We start from the raw sequence: 15894 nt of genomic DNA, 5'->3' as shown, positions 1-15894 counted from the left end.
TAGGGCGACTACGGAAACCAGGTTGTGGTCAATAGTTCAACCGGCAGACGCCTTACTTTATACTAACACAAACTGTAGAAATGACTGCCACAGGAGGGATCTGAATGAATTCTACTCAAGCATAATCTCTGCTATGCTTGCTTCGGGCAGGGCTGCCTATAGATTTTGTCAAGGTAATTCTCGTAATATAACTGGATGGAATGACTTGGTTAAAGACCTGTATACATGCTCACAATATGTTTTTACTGCGGAGGCCAAATGGGACAGGCAAGAACACAGTTCAAACTTGCTCTTAAGCACTGCAGATTAAATGAAAAACAACTAAGAGCCAATGCAATGTCTAGAAACTTAGAATCTGGTGATTATCCTCGTCTTTGGAAAGATACCCAGTCCTTAAATTCCAAAACTAAAAAGCTATCACAGAGAGTAGGGGAAGCAGTCGTAGATGAGGCTATCGCAAGTATGTGGGGCGATCACTTCAACAATATCCTGAATTGCATAAATGATCAAGATTCCTGAAGGGATGTAGCTAACCTCCTTACTGACAATATTCAATTTCATTTTGCAGACCGTATTATGCCAGGTAACATCAGCGATGTCATAAACAGCCTACCTAATAATAAATTGCCCGGCTGTGATGGTCTTCCCACAGAGGCTTTCAAATTCTGCCATCTGATAATTTACATTTTGCTAGCTGCCCTATTCAATGTGTGCATAATTCACCAGTTTCTTCCAGACTTCCTACTCTTAGCTCACTTAGATACCATTAATCAAACACAAGCTAAAGGATGCAGCTGACCCTGGCAACGATTGCATCGAAGATACTCGAGTCGGTTCTTCCAGTGAGACTTTTCCCCTTTCTACACACCACTGACAACCAGTTCGGGTTTAAAGCAAACCACTCAACCGACATCTGCATCTACATACTGAAAGAATTGCTGAACTACTACCTATCATCGGCCTCTCCTGTTTTCCTTTGTTTTGTGGATCTGAGAAAAGCATTTGACAGATTAAACTACCTGAAGCGCTTCCTGAAGCTGCATAAAAGAGGCACACCCCTATATCCAATTGGCATTTTACATTGCTGGTTCTCCACACAGCAGTTCTGTGTCAAATGGGGTAACGTATTATCGTACACCTTCGGCTCCCTAAACGGGCTTCGGCAAGGGGGCATTCTCTCTCCATACTTGTTTAATACATACACAGATGCCTTGAATGTCAAATAGAACTCACTCCCAATCGGATGCACGTCAATAAAACAACTATAAACCTCTGTTATACTAATGATATAGTTCTGATTTCCCCATTGCAAGGTCTCCAATGACTCATCAACACTTGCCACCAATATGCAGAGGATTTTGACATAACCACAAATTTTCCTCAGAAACCATCAGCTAGAATTTATGCATGAATTTCTGTATTTGGGTCACATTATCACCGACGACCTAAAAGATACAGCAGACATTGAACAGAGGCGTCATAAACTATCTGCAACTGGCAACATGATTAAAAGGAGGTTTGCTTTCTGGCACCTAGACGTGAACCTACTGCTCTTCCGCTCGTACTGCTACAGTATCTATGGGTGTTCCCTTTGGACGAACTATACCCAAGAGACCATGAGAGGTATCACTGTTGTGCACAATGACATTTTGAGACGCCTCACAAACACTCCCCGCTACCACTTTGCCACACAGATGTTCATAGAAAACCACCTGGACAATTTAAATATCATTGTAAGGCAAACAATGTCCAGTCTGGTAACCCGAGTGATGAACAACAGCAACTCGCTCATACAAAGCATCATAAGGAGTGAAGCAAGAAGATCTAAATTGTGGGAAAGATGGGAAAACGAGGCCTTTGTCTCCTAAAGGACTTAATCTGGATATTTATTGCTGATATTTTACTTTTTCATTATTATTGTAAATACTATAGAGTTAAAGAAAGTTTTTTTTACACTCAATTTTTGTATTTAGCCCTCTGGACCTGACTACTGTACCACCTAAGGTCTCTAGTTGAAATTTAAGTTATATAATCTGTGCACTAAACTGTTATAACTCTCAATGCATTTTTTTTCTCACCAATATTATTACTGTTATTACCAGTATTATGATTACTATCTTTTATGGTACCTCAGCTATTTTGTGGATAAGTGCCGATTACGTATTCACTTTTTTTATCATGTTGTCTCATGTATCTAGATTGTGTGTGTTACTGTCTGTACTTTGTATATTCCATGTATGTGGCCCTGAGCTGAAATAAAGGATATTATTATTATTATTATTATTGTTAAAAAGAATGGCAGAATTAAGCGAGTTGATTTTATATATTGTTTTTTCTATTTTCCTTACAATTCGCTTCTCAAGCTCAGCGATGTTTCTGAGTAACTGACCAATATTCATATTGGGAATTTTCAAAAATAATAAATACTGAAGGTAATCTTTTATTGGAACAGGATATCAGGTCCAGGTCAAGCAGGGGTCGTCGTCAGTGCTGGTATTATTCCATAGGCGTAGTTCAGTTCGGTGCCGGGTTCATCTTCGGTTTAAGGGCTGGTATTGGTGCTGGTATAGCTGGTATATCTGGTATTACGTAACGTTTCGACCTTCTCGCAGGTCATCCTCGGACGAGTCGTTTGAAGAGACTGAAGCAAGGAAGTCTGTGGGGCGGTATTTATAGCGGCTCGGACCTAGAGTTGCATTCTCATTGGTCGGGCCGGTCTTGGACGAAGTCGTGGATCTCGCCTCGGTCTCGGGGATAGTGGCACCTGGGGATGAACGACAGGAATTCTGTCCGTAGCAGGAATCCTGTCATCCCGTGGGGGCTCCTGATCATCTGGTATTGTCGGGGGGTCGTTCGCTGCTCTCCGGGCGGCGGTGGGAAGGAGAAACGTTTCTTGGGTGATGTTAAGATTTGGTTTCTCCTTGCCTATATGGAGGGCTTCTAAGAGGCGCAGACGTCGGGGATCCGTTGTCTGGTCTATTATTTCGATATTAGGAATAATATAATTTCTCTTTATCCGTTTGTTATGAGCAGTCCTGGCGTGGTTGAAGATGGCTCCGTCTTGAGCGTGGCAGAAGATTCGCTTGGAGAAACGCATGGAGGTCATACCGACGTATTTGCCGAGGCATCCTCGGACGGGGCATGTGTAACGGTAGACCACATTCGTCTTCTTCAAGGGATCCTGCAGGGGCACCGAAGGGTTGTTTCTCATCACCAGGCTGCTCGTCTTCTTAGTTTTATAATAGATAATTAACTTAATATTTTTGTCTGGGTCGGCGGGGCTGACATTTTCGTCGATGATCTTTTTGAGGGCTTGTTCGTCCTCCTTGTACCTCCAGTGGAAGTGTCCCTTGTAGAACAGCTTGATGGGCTCTGCAACATTGAGGTGGGGTTCCTGGTGGTACCAGGCTTCCATATTTTTCCTTATAGATTCATCAACAGCACGATTGGTGTGTCCGTTGTCGATGAGGACCTGGGCGGAGCGCTCCAACTCACTGTGTGTATCATTCCAGGAGGAGCAGTGTGAGAGGGCCCTACTGATGAAGGCGCTGATGGTGGAGCGCTTATACCTTTCAGGGCACTCGCTCTCACCGTTCATGCACATACCCAGGTTCGTCGGCTTTGTGTACACCTTCGTGCTGAATTCGGAATCTCGCTATTCGACAAGAACGTCAAGGAAGGGGAGCAGCGGTCTGCAATGTTCGATCGTGAACGTGAGGCAGCTGTGGTCGTGGAATGCACGTCGCAGCTGCTCTATCTCATCCTGGGAGTCGGCGCAGACGAAGGTGTCATCAATGTAGCGCACGTACATCCTCGGTTTGTTGGAATTCTGGAAGACCCTCTCTTCGACGGTACCCATATAGAAATTGGCGAAAAGGACCACAAGGGGAGATCCCATCGCCACGCCGTCGATCTGGGTGTACATATAGCTGCGGTGATCAGCAAAAGGGGCCTTCTTAGTACAGATTTCCAGCAGGGCTCGAAGGGCATGCTCTGGGATGTTTAAGGATGGAGTGCCGGGGTCCCTGTAAACTCTGTCCAAGATCATTTGTATGGTCTCGTCTACGGGGACGTTGGTAAAGAGGGACTCTACATCCATCGAAGCGATGCATCCTCCAGGGGGCGTTGCTCGTAGGGCTTCCAAGAACTCGGCCGACGACTTCAAGCTGTGCCTATCTGGGACGTACGGGGTTAAGATGGTGTTGAGTTTCTTGGCCAACAGGTACGTAGGGGCAGGGATCTGGCTGATTATGGGGCGAAGGGGGTTCCCTTACTTATGGGTCTTAACATTCCCATAGATGTAGCCTAAGTCATGGTCACCCGTTATGGGTGGCAAATGCAGGGCGTTAGAGGCGGCGTTGACTGTCTCGCCCCATAATCAGCCAGATCCCTGCCCCTACATACCTGTTGGCCAAGAAACTCAACACCATCTTAACCCCGTACGTCCCAGATAGGCACAGCTTGAAGTCGTCGGCCGAGTTCTTGGAAGCCCTACGAGCAAAAAATTGTATTTGGTTGCAAAAATAATCAACGAATATTTTAGATATGTTCTACTACCATCCTAAAACACTTTAATATAATTTGAAGGTCATCTTACATTACCCTTAAAAACATATGGCTTACAACAAAGTTCCTCCTATATTCAGGCACAGCCAATTTCTCTAAAACAGTATTCAAGCCACCCCATTTCCTTTTTACAGTGGATAGGAAAAACACTGGGAATTCACAAGTGGAGTTAAGCACTGTGCCTAAATATTCAAATATGCATTAAAATATACATTTGATTAATATTAACCCTTAAACGCCTACTGGACATATTAAACGTCGACTAAAATTGTCTGTCGGGTGCTAATTGGACGTACGGTATGTCGACCACAAAAACTTTTTTTAAATATTCACGGAAAAATAGTTATAGGCCTAGTTTGCAAAAAATTTGACATCACGCGCCTTGAGGGATGCTGGAGTTCATGGATCAGGCTGTTTGTTTTTTGTAAACAAGCGTTACCCAGGCGTGCATGTGCGAATTTCTTTCTTCTCGCACTGAAAAGCACCAGTGATGAATCTCAGACATTTTTTGTCACTTTGTCGTAATTTTTGCCCCATTTTATATTAGCCGTTACATAAAGTTTTATACGTGAAAATGTGCGCAATTTCATGTAGAATACAACAAAAAATAATCCATGGTTGTAGCTTTTAACAGTTTTGAAATATTTTCATATAAATCATGATAAGTGCCAAAATTTCAACCTTTGGTCAAATTTGACTCAACCGAAATGGTTGAAAAATGCAATTGTAAGCTAAAACTCTAACATCCTATTAATATTCAATCATTTACCTTCATTTTGCAACAAATTGGAAGTCTCTAAAGTTTTATATATGAAAATGTGCACAATTTCATGTAGAATACAACAAAAAATAACTCATGGTTGTAGCTTTTATCAGTTTTGAAATATTTTCATATAAATCACAATAAATGGAAAAAATTCGACCTTCGGTCAAATTTAACTCGACCGAAATGGTTGAAAACTGCAATTGTAAGCTAAAACACTTACAGTCAGCAATATTCAATCAATTACCTTCATTTTGCAACAAACGAGAAGTCTCTAGCACAATATTTCGATTTATGGTGAATTTTTTTTTTAAACTTTTTTATACGTCCGCACATTACGAATTCATATTGCTCTATGAAAAATCTGTGAATTAATAAATTTTCTGCAATTTATTTGTATTAATATTCCACAAAAAACTCTGCCTCTAACTGAAGCATAGAATGCTGAACAGCGATATAGTAGGGTCCACTACTCTTCTTTGACTGAAGGTGTACCAGGATATGGAAGTATGTGTGCTACATCTTGACGGGAAAATCCTTTGCCCTTCTGAAAGGCCACCAGGACCAAACTGAAAGGTTCATCAAAAAGGGAGTGACATGAATACAGTCAACACCCGGTAATCATGGGGGAAAAGGGACCATAGCCACCATCAAATAACTGAAATCTGCAAATACTTGGCATCCCCCCTCTAAAAATGCTTATAACTACCTATTTAAGTTCAAACACTAAAGACCACGTCTAAAAATGTTTACAACTACCTATTTTAATTGTTCAAAAACCAAATTCACACCTTAAACTATCAACCTACACAAAATATACCCTAAACTATCATCCTAAAACACTTTGATATCATTTCACAGTCATTTTGCAATATTACCCTCAGGTTATGCCTATATTCAGGCACAGCCATTTTATCTCATAGACAGAGACCTTTACCTTACCTTACCTTACAGCTTGTTTGGATTTCCCCAGGTCCCTCAGTGTGAGGCACCTCTAATGTCTAACAGAAAATTGCTAATGCATCTTCTGGTATATTTTGCATCTTCCAATCTTGGATGGTCTGGGATGCAGCTTAGATATTTGTCGAGCTTATTCTTAAACACATCTACGCTCACTCCTAATATGTTCCTCAGATGAGCTGGAAATGCATTGAATAGATGCTGCATTGTTGATGCTGGTAGAGAGAGAGAGAGAGAGAGAGAGAGAGAGAGAGAGAGAGAGAGAGAGAGAGAGAGAGAGAGAGAGATAGAGAGAGAGAGAGACGAGAGAAGAGAAGAGAGAGAGAGAAGAAGAAAGAGAGAAGAGAGAGAGAGAGAGAGAGTTTACCCAGAACCTTCATGTCAATACGTATGTCAAAATGATTGACAGTTAGGGCTGCAACCAACTCCCACTTATCTACCAGAACAAGACTGGGAATTCCATAGAATTAAGCTAAAATCTTACCTAATTTACTATATTTTCCTCATTATTGAAATGCAAATAGTTGCAACCACAGCATGGAAAAAATGAAAAAGTAACAAAGTAACATCATGTTTACCTGTCATGGAAATTTAAAAATAAAAAAAAAGGGGGGGGAACATACACACACAACTGCTGCTTGGGAAGACTAAGAAGGTATCATGGACTAGACAGGGTTCCCCATTCTCCACCAATGGCACATGTAGAAGTTGCTTCCCACCAGTCTGCCCCATACCCACCCTTTCAGGATAGCACCAATACGTTTACAGTGGCCCAGGTATAAGCTAATCTACCTGCTGGGAGATCTGCCCCCACTAATGGGGACAGACTTCCCACTCCAAACGTATTGGTGAGCTTCCAGACAAAAGCCAGGAGTCCCCTGGATTCCAATGGCTGATCCCTGGAGATGGTTGCACCCTCAAGATAGCAATGGGAAAATCCCATCACAATCTCTTAGGTCCAAACCATATAGGGTGGCAACTCACCACCACAACTCCCACAATTAGCTTCGAATTCAAATTCCCTCCAAACCATGACTCCTTCTTAGACTCATTGAAGCAGTAAAATTTTGTGAAAGTGGAAATGTCCATGCCAGTTAATGCCAAAAGTTTTGTAGGCATTCCGTCAGGATCTGGTCTTTGCAAGCATGAATTCAGGATCCCTTACCCTATCACCACGTCAAGGAACATACTCAAGGGGCAGGACAAGGGAGTAAGTCTACCATAGTCAAAGCCAATGATACAGATGTCCTTGTCATTGGTTTGGGTGTCTTCCCAACTCTGCAAAGCATGGGTCTGCAGTAGTGGCTCGTATTTGACCAAGGACAGAGCCTTCGATGGATTGGCATTCACAACCTGTACAACAATGTTGGTCAAGGGAAGGCCAAAGGCATGCCATTCTTCCATGAACTTATAGGTTGTGATGCAGTCTTGTCCTTTAGAAATAAAGGAAAGAAAGAGGCATGACAGACATATGACATTTTTCCAGAGATCACTCCCGTTCTTTCCAAACTCAGCAGGTACCCACCAACCATCAAAGATGGTGATTTAAAGATTCTGAAGAACTTTGTGGTCCTCATATATGACAGGTCAAGCACTGTTGACAACGTGGATGAGGCCAGACTTGACTTCTTTGCCAGAAAGCATATGAAGCCATCCCTCTAACCCGAGCAGCTCTGATTCAACATACCAAACGTAGCATATCAGGCAGGTTGTGTAATGGGTCAGGTAATTCTGCACTGGCGGCCAGAAGAACAGAGTCCAGCTGACTGGGGTTGGGAAAAGATTGACGAAGACTGGAAAGTCTTCTGGACAGCCAACTTCCCCATTGCAAAGAGTTGTGAACAGCTTGCAAAATATGGCTGCAAGTCTGGTTGCTGTGGCAGGTGCGAATGCTACAAGCTTGGGTTTGCATGCATAGCTTAGTGTAGCTGCAAATGTGTGGTGTTATCATAATGTGAGGTATAACTACTATAATGTTGCAAATGATGCTTCAGATACGTATATCTGAACGAGAATTTCATCACACTACAGGGTGACATCATGCATCTTTAAACTGCTGTGTTCATTTCAGGCTTAAAAAAATCACTGAGACAGTGCTCTAACATTGATAAAATACTTTGTTATCATATTCCATTATAATCTTGTGACTGCATACTTTTCAGTACCATTAAGGGGTCCCATTCCAAGATGTAATATTGATACTAGGCCGATAGCAATGCTAGAAACAGATTAAATGGCCTAATAAACGTAGGCATATCTTAGTTGCAGTGTTATCAAACAAAATGACTCATGGTGGCCATTTTGTACACCATCTTTCTCACAATGGCAAATATAGTAGTGGGAGCTCTGTTGATGTTTTCAATTAACTCTTCTACCAAGGAAGAAATTATCTGAATAATGGTTGATGTATTTAGTATTTCAACGACGATTTACTCAGTGTCAGAAATTGAAACAACTACTAGTGGCCATCTTGAAAAGTGGCAGCCATATTGAAATTTTGCGTGGACACACAGATATTTCAAAAGAGGGGGTTAAAATGAGCACCTGTGCCCAATTTTATGCTTGTATCACAAACTGAAGTATTTTTCTACTCATCTGCTGCAGCACTAGTTGGCTTAAGGTGTACCCTAACGAATCATCTAAGTAATCTATCAGCCTCTTACATCTTCCGATACTTCACAAAATTTTCATCCTCTAATCAGATCACTCCTTATTATCTTCACATCAAGAAAACCACACACGTGCCTCAACAGCCATGCTAACACCTAGGCTACATGACCATTATGCACAACCAAAACATTTGGTTTCCACAAACTCTTCCCTCTAATTTTTTGTAGATGACATAATGCAAAAACAAAAATCAAGCACAATACAGTTCATGAGAAAACCAGCCAGAAATCATCAAAATTATTACTAAAGACAATTCACACCATCTGCATAAGGACATGGCATACAGAATTCTGACAAGGATGTAAAAACTCCATCACCTAATGGGAAAGAGGTGATTACAGAAACAGTCCTGGTGGATAAGCCAAGTGTATAAGCTAACTTTAACAGTAGGTCAGATTCATTCCAAATAATAATATTTATTAAAAATCTTACCTTCTTTTCATCTTCTGGTAATACATTCCAGCGGGCAGCTAGAACTTTTGTTAACTGTTTTTTGTCTAATGGCCTACCCGTCTGAAGATACTGTGCAGTAGTAGCATCTCTCTGCTCTTGGCAAAACTGTAGAAATGCATTACTTGGTCTCTTAGGTGCAGTTGGATCACGTTCAGTTTTCTCACGTTTTATGTTTGCCTGAAAAAACCCTACTTGTTAAGAGAGATGTATAGCATTAACTTCCAGCACTAAAAACCTGACAGACACCTTAGGTGTGATGAAATAGCAACCATGGTATTACTCTAAGCAAACCACACCTGTGCACAAGACAAACATGTTACCATAATTAAAACAGTTCAAAAATATTATGACAAGCAAGAAAGTAAAAATAGGACACCTGACAACTTGATTCATCAAAAAATTACCAGTACATAATTAACAAACAAAAACTTTAATATGAAACCTTCAAGATTAAATTTTAACAGAATCTGGAGATATGTATTTTTTTTCTTTATATACTATTCCTTTTGTTCCTTTAATGTTTGGCGTTCCTCTTCATCTCTCAAGTGAGAAACCAACATTACGATACGAGGTAAGCCTGTATCAAAACATGTACAAAAATTAAAATATGAATACAAATGAAATGCAGCACATAATATAAAAGTGGCACAGACTTACATACAACAATCACTCAGCTGATTGTATGAAGCTAAAGATCCCCAAAATGAAAAGAAATGGGAATTTTCCTTTGATACTTCACAGGATGGGAAAAATTGGGCATTTTAAAAGCTGTCAGTTTATTGCATGCCCAAGTGGCTTTCACAGAACAATTACATCATTTTTTATTAACAAAGAAGAGCATATTTTCCAGCATACATTAAACTGCTAAAATTAAATTTTCTCAAACTGACTTCCAAATTATTGACTGTGACCTATATTTTTACTTACATTATCATCACCTCTGATTTGAATATTTTTTTCTGGGCTCAGCTCGTGTCGCTGCGCGAAATATCCTTTAATCTATTATTTCTAGGGTAAATGTACTAACACATACCAGAGAATAAATAAAATAAAGAAAAAGAAAACAGTCGTATAACTGACTCGCTCACGCCTCCAAGAGGGTGTCGGTATGAACACTAGGCGAGTGAGACCACTACCACGAGCCAAATACCAATAGAAATCTCCCACAACAAAAACCCTCCATGAGGAGAGCCGACCCACAGAGTGAGCAGCTCGTACTACTACTACTCCATCCCATGCTGCCGACTGCTGCGCCTCTGGTGGCCATCCTTTTCAGTTAGCGCACACGAGTCACACGTGATATTTTTCTCTCTGTGTTTTTTGTGCCCTTTCGTTGGATTTATCTATGATGGAGCGTGCAGCTATTGCAGCAGCTAAGTTAAGTACTCAGTATTTATGGTTAGTTGGTTTTTTCCGGCCCTCAGTCAGTATTGCCGTTTTTTAGGTATAAATACGAACTCCGGGGTCGGAAGCATGGCAGCATGGTTCTGCCGCGTGGTGGGTTCGTTCTCGGTCTCCCATACCTAGAACATCCCCTTATCTATGTACGCTCTATATTTATTATCCATTTTACTTAGGGTACTGTCTACTCAGGTTTGTCATGCATGCATGTCTTTTACCTTATGTAGGCTTCTTCTTTCCAGACCCTAGTCCCGGCTCTTAGTATCGGCCTCTGACTAGCTTTGAGTGGTAGACTTTCCTTCGGGTTAGTCGTACACTCCTGGATTTTTTCTCCTACTATATTGTTTTCTTTCTTTTATTTTATTTTCTTATACCATATATTTTGTTATGGTTAGGTTAGTTAGGCGTCTGGCTTAGCCTAGGTCCTGGCTCCCTTGAGCCATATGCCTAACCGACTTTTCAGTTCAGTTGCTTACCGATTAGCATCATCTTCTGATCAGTTGGTTGGTTCCTAGGCTTAGTTGTTGTCTTATTTTAGTCTTACCGCCTCGTGGTCACTACGCGATCACGAGACAGCCAGACGCCTGCCCCAGTCCCCCTCCCCCCTTCCCCCTCCTCTCTCTTCCATAGAGTCGGGGGAGGGTGGGTCGGTCTGCCCACGCTCGCTCCACATACCCGAGCATGCCTCCCTCTCTCCCCCAGGCGGAGGGGCCAGGGAGACGGGACAGACCCAGACTGGACGCGACCTCTCCGGCTTCTCGGTCCGGCCCGTGGTGGTGATGTGGTGGGGGGTACTGGCCTTTCCCCCCATCCGTTGCTTCCTTGTCGCTCCGGTTCGCTCGAGCCTGTATGTCTCCTCGCTCTTCCCGACCTTGCTAGGACTCCTTTCCTGATCGGAGTCCTGGCATCTAGCAGGGAAGATGTTAGTCCACCCAGTAGAGTGGACCGGAACATACGGTGGGTCCCTGCTAACCTTACCGCATTGCTGAGTTACTAAAACTCCGCTACGCACTGGACTTGGTCCGGTTCGTTTGAGTTTTAGGTTTAAGCGTTATTAGATTAACTATAAGTTTATCTTAAGTATCTTAAACCTTTTCCCCCCCTCCCTTACATGTCTTACCGGATATCTCTGGGATTATAGCCTATTCAGGCGAGGCAGGGGGGGTTATGCCCAAATTTTTTCCGAGCTCCGGCATGCAACGGAGTTCTTCTGTCCTTTAGCCTGTAAGTGTTATTCTTTAAGATACTCATGTCTCTTCCCACTTACAGGCCACCAACTGTGAGCATCCGGGATGCGCCGCCACACTTCAGGACCCATGTGGACACGAAGTTTGCCGGTCCCATGCTCCATGCGCGACGCTGCACGGGGACATCCAGGTCTGGTACCATGAGACGTGTACCATATGTTACGATCTGGTGAGCCAGCTTTTAGAAGGGGTGAGTATTCCATCTCGCGGTAGCTGCTCCGCTTCTGTTTTAGTGCTTAAGTTTTCATCATCCACTTTAACTTAAGGCATCTAAAGTTTAAGTTATATTTTAAGTTTTAGTTTTAAGTGATTCTTAAATCTAATCTACGCCCTCTCTTCCAGGCGCCGGCAGTGAAGGATACCGCACTGGCAACCCTGCGGGCCTGGGTCGCGGTTTTGGGAAGAACGCCGCCAAGGGTATGCCCTACATCTTGGAGAAGCGGTTGGCGCTGTTAATCTTCCCCGGAGGCAAGGCGACAGGATACGTCGACCCAGTAGAGGCGGCCCTACTATCGCCTTCATCCAACAACAGCTGGCTGCCTCATTAACTGATCAAGACCAGGATATCTCCACGGTACGTCGCGACTCTAGATATTAATGTGGAACCTATGGTAGGTGTAGACGACCTGTTGGTCGAGGTAAGTAGGGTGGACACCCAAGGGTCACCCTTGGGTGTAACTGTTTCTTCTACTCCTGCAACCTCTCCATCCTTCCAAGGCTTTACAGGTGATGAATTATACTCCTCCTGACGCTTCGGTTAGACCTAAGGTCAAGGGTCAAGCAGTGAAATCCTTGACTAAGACGTCGTCGTCGTCTAAGAAGTCGACTTCGGCGTCATCCTCCTCACGTAAGTCTCCGGCTGCGAATCCCGGAGCAGACAGGTCTAAAGCTTCTAGTGCTCCGGCTCTAAGTCCTCGAGGAGTAAATCCTCCAGAGAGAGATCTCGCACCCCGGCAGAGTCACCGGTTCCGCTACCTTGGTTCCGATTCAGAGCCACCCCCTCCACCTCCGCAGCAGCTCCGGCCTTGGACTCCAATGCTGGCCTGTTGCAACAGGTGGGGCGACCTGGTGGGGTCCCTAAAGAGTAGCATGGAACAAATGATCTCTCGTCTGTCGGATAGGATTACTTCCCAAGACTCCATTATAGCCGGACTGAGAGAAGCCCCTCTAGCCTCTCCTCCACTTTCCCAATACGAGTGGAACTCAGCTTCCTCCGTATGACTCGCTACCTCCTTTCTCGATGAAACAAATCCATGGAGAGTAGCGTCATACGCCCCCTTCCAAGACGGTCTCATTTCCATACCGGAATTCGGAACTCGAAGGATAGAGGACTTCGAGTTCTTCCCGGAAGACCTCCAGCCTCCGTTCATAGGCTACGCAAGGCTTACAGCTTCAGCTATGGTTCGGATGATAGGGTACCAAAGGAGACAGTCCTCTATTCACGAGACCAGGCTCAGAGAGAATGGCTCAGATGGTTAGAGGACATGGATTGTTCTAATACCAGGATACAACCTTTCAAGAGTCCCTTTACCATTTTCACAATGGATGAGAGTACCCCGCTCCCGTTCCTGACAAAGATCGCGAGGTCTACCATCCCAGCGGCCAGAAGGGGGAACCCATGCCTCAATTGAAGGAAGCAGATCCCACATCTCCGTTGCTCCCCTCAGCCGGAGAATTGTGGGAGGACTTGCCAAAACACCTTCTCAGCTGTGGCAAAACTCAAACCGGTGGACTGTGCTATGGAGCAGTTTGGTGAAAAGCTACCAAGGCTCCCAGATGGCCTTATTCAGGCTGAATTTGACGCGAAATCGCGATTAGCCAGATCAATTAACTCTATGGCTATGTCGAGGTAGCAACCATAGCTTATGGCTCAGAACCGCTTTTTAAGCTCATGACCAAAGCCCTGACTCAAACGGTACAGTCGGATATGTTTGAGTTTGCCACTGCTAGAACGAATTGTAAGGAAGCATGTCCTACAAGAGGCAACCATTCGACATGAGCCGAATAGGTTACTCTCGTCTAACATCTGGGGAGCAGATCTCTTCCCAGAAGCTATGGTTGAAGGAAGTCCAGTCAGAGGCTACGAGGCTGAACCAGAGCCTTAACGGCTAAGAGGAGACAAGACCTAACACCTAAAGGTAAGGGACAGAGGAACCTAGGCGTTTCCATCCTTACCAGAAAAAGCAGCCACGCTTTCCTCAGCAAGTTCCAGCGGTGCCCTTAGTGCAAACAGCCCAACCTTCCACCTCTAAGGCTCAATCACGCCAATTTATGTGATATCCCCTCAGCCTCAGCCCTCCACCTCTTACGCCATCTCTCCAGCTTACAATCAAGCCTTCGAGAGTCAAGCTTCACAGAAGTATGACGCTCGGGTAAGGGAGGCAGAGGTAAGCGTTCCTTTCGTGGAGAGGATCGGGAGGCCCCTTTAACAGGGGAAAGCACTTCAGAGGAGGCCGAGGCGGTTACCAGAACCAATGAAGACTTCAGGTAGAGGGAGGCTGTTTCACTTTCGCCACCGGTGGAACTTCAGCAAATGGGCTCAGAGCATAGTGTCAAAAGGCCTGGGTTGGAGCTGGTTGACGAACCCACCTCCATCCAGACCTTTTCCGTCAACTTCCTTTCCAAAGAATTGACAGAGTACGCAGAGGACCTCATTCAGAAAGGAGCTATAGCGAGAGTCAAGAGATTAAAATTTCAAGGTCGCTTGTTCAGGCGTGCCAAAGAAAGGCTCACAAAAAAGAAGGGTTAATCTTAGACTTGTCCCGCTTAACTTAGCCATCCGCTGCGACAAGTTCAAGATGCTCACGATCTCACAGTGCGACCTTACTTCCCCGTGGGGCCGTCACCACCTCTATCGATCTTACAGACGCCCTACTATCATATCCCTATTGCAAGACACTTCCGTCCGTATCTGGGGTTTCAAGATAGGAGACCAGGCATTCTCCTTCAAGGTAGTTCCTTCGGACTCAACGTGGCACCCAGGGTGTTTTCACGAAACTAAGCGGCAAGCGGTAGTGGCAAACAACTCAGATCACAAAGGGATTCATGGTAGTAGCGTATCTCCGACGATTGGTTGATCTGGGCTTCAAAACAGTCGAGGAATGCAACAGAGCTACACTGAAAGTGATTTCAGTTCCTGGAATATCTAGGCTTCAAGATAAACAGGACCAAGTCAAGACTCACTCCAGAGTCAGACTTTCAGTGGCTGGGCATTCAATGGAATCTATCCTCCCATACTCTGTCGATTCCATCAACCAAAAGGAAAGAAATAGCGAAAGTCAGTCAAGCAATTTCTAAGTCACAAACTGGCGTCAAGGAGAGCTCAGGAGAGGATCCTGGGTTCTCTCCAGTTTGCATCAGTGACGAACGTCTTAATGAAACAAGCCAAACTGAAAGACCTAACCAGAATCTGGCGCTCACGAGCAAATGTCAGGGCCAGGGACAAAACTATCCTCAGTCCCTCTGATTCTAAAGAATCGTCTTCTGGCGTGGCGAAAGTCAAGAATTTGTCAAGTGTCAGTACCCCCTTCAGTTCCCTCCACCAGGGATTACCATCCACACAGACGCGTCCTTAAGCGGTTGGGGAGGGTATTCACAGGTCCAAAAGGTTCAAGGAACTTGGTCACCTCAGTTCAGTCAGTTCCATATAAACGTACTGGAGGCAATGGCAGTGTTCTTGACTCTAAAAAGGTTGCGCCCACCAAAGTACTCCCACATAAAGCTAGTTCTGGACAGCGCAGTGGTAGTACATTGTATAAACAGAGGAGGCTCCAAGTCACGTCATCTAAATCATGTGATGGTAGCCATCTTCTCCCTGGCAGACAAGTTCAGTTG

At 44.1% G+C, this 15894-nt stretch overlaps 1 protein-coding gene across 1 annotated transcript in view; it reads right to left on the bottom strand.

Annotated features, from left to right (window-relative positions):
- The window catches only part of LOC135196165 (uncharacterized), a 103894-nt gene that overhangs the window by 73804 nt on the left and 14196 nt on the right, over positions 1-15894 (bottom strand). The window contains exon 3 of the mRNA XM_064222741.1: positions 9392-9589. Within this exon, the coding sequence (XP_064078811.1) occupies positions 9392-9589 (198 nt within the window). The remainder of the gene's footprint in view (positions 1-9391; positions 9590-15894) is intronic.

The sequence above is a fragment of the Macrobrachium nipponense genome, chromosome 17, assembly GCF_015104395.2.
Source record: "Macrobrachium nipponense isolate FS-2020 chromosome 17, ASM1510439v2, whole genome shotgun sequence".
Taxonomy (NCBI): domain Eukaryota; kingdom Metazoa; phylum Arthropoda; class Malacostraca; order Decapoda; family Palaemonidae; genus Macrobrachium; species Macrobrachium nipponense.
The sequence above is the reverse complement of the archived record's forward strand: the minus strand, read 5'-3'. Positions and strand labels throughout refer to the sequence as shown.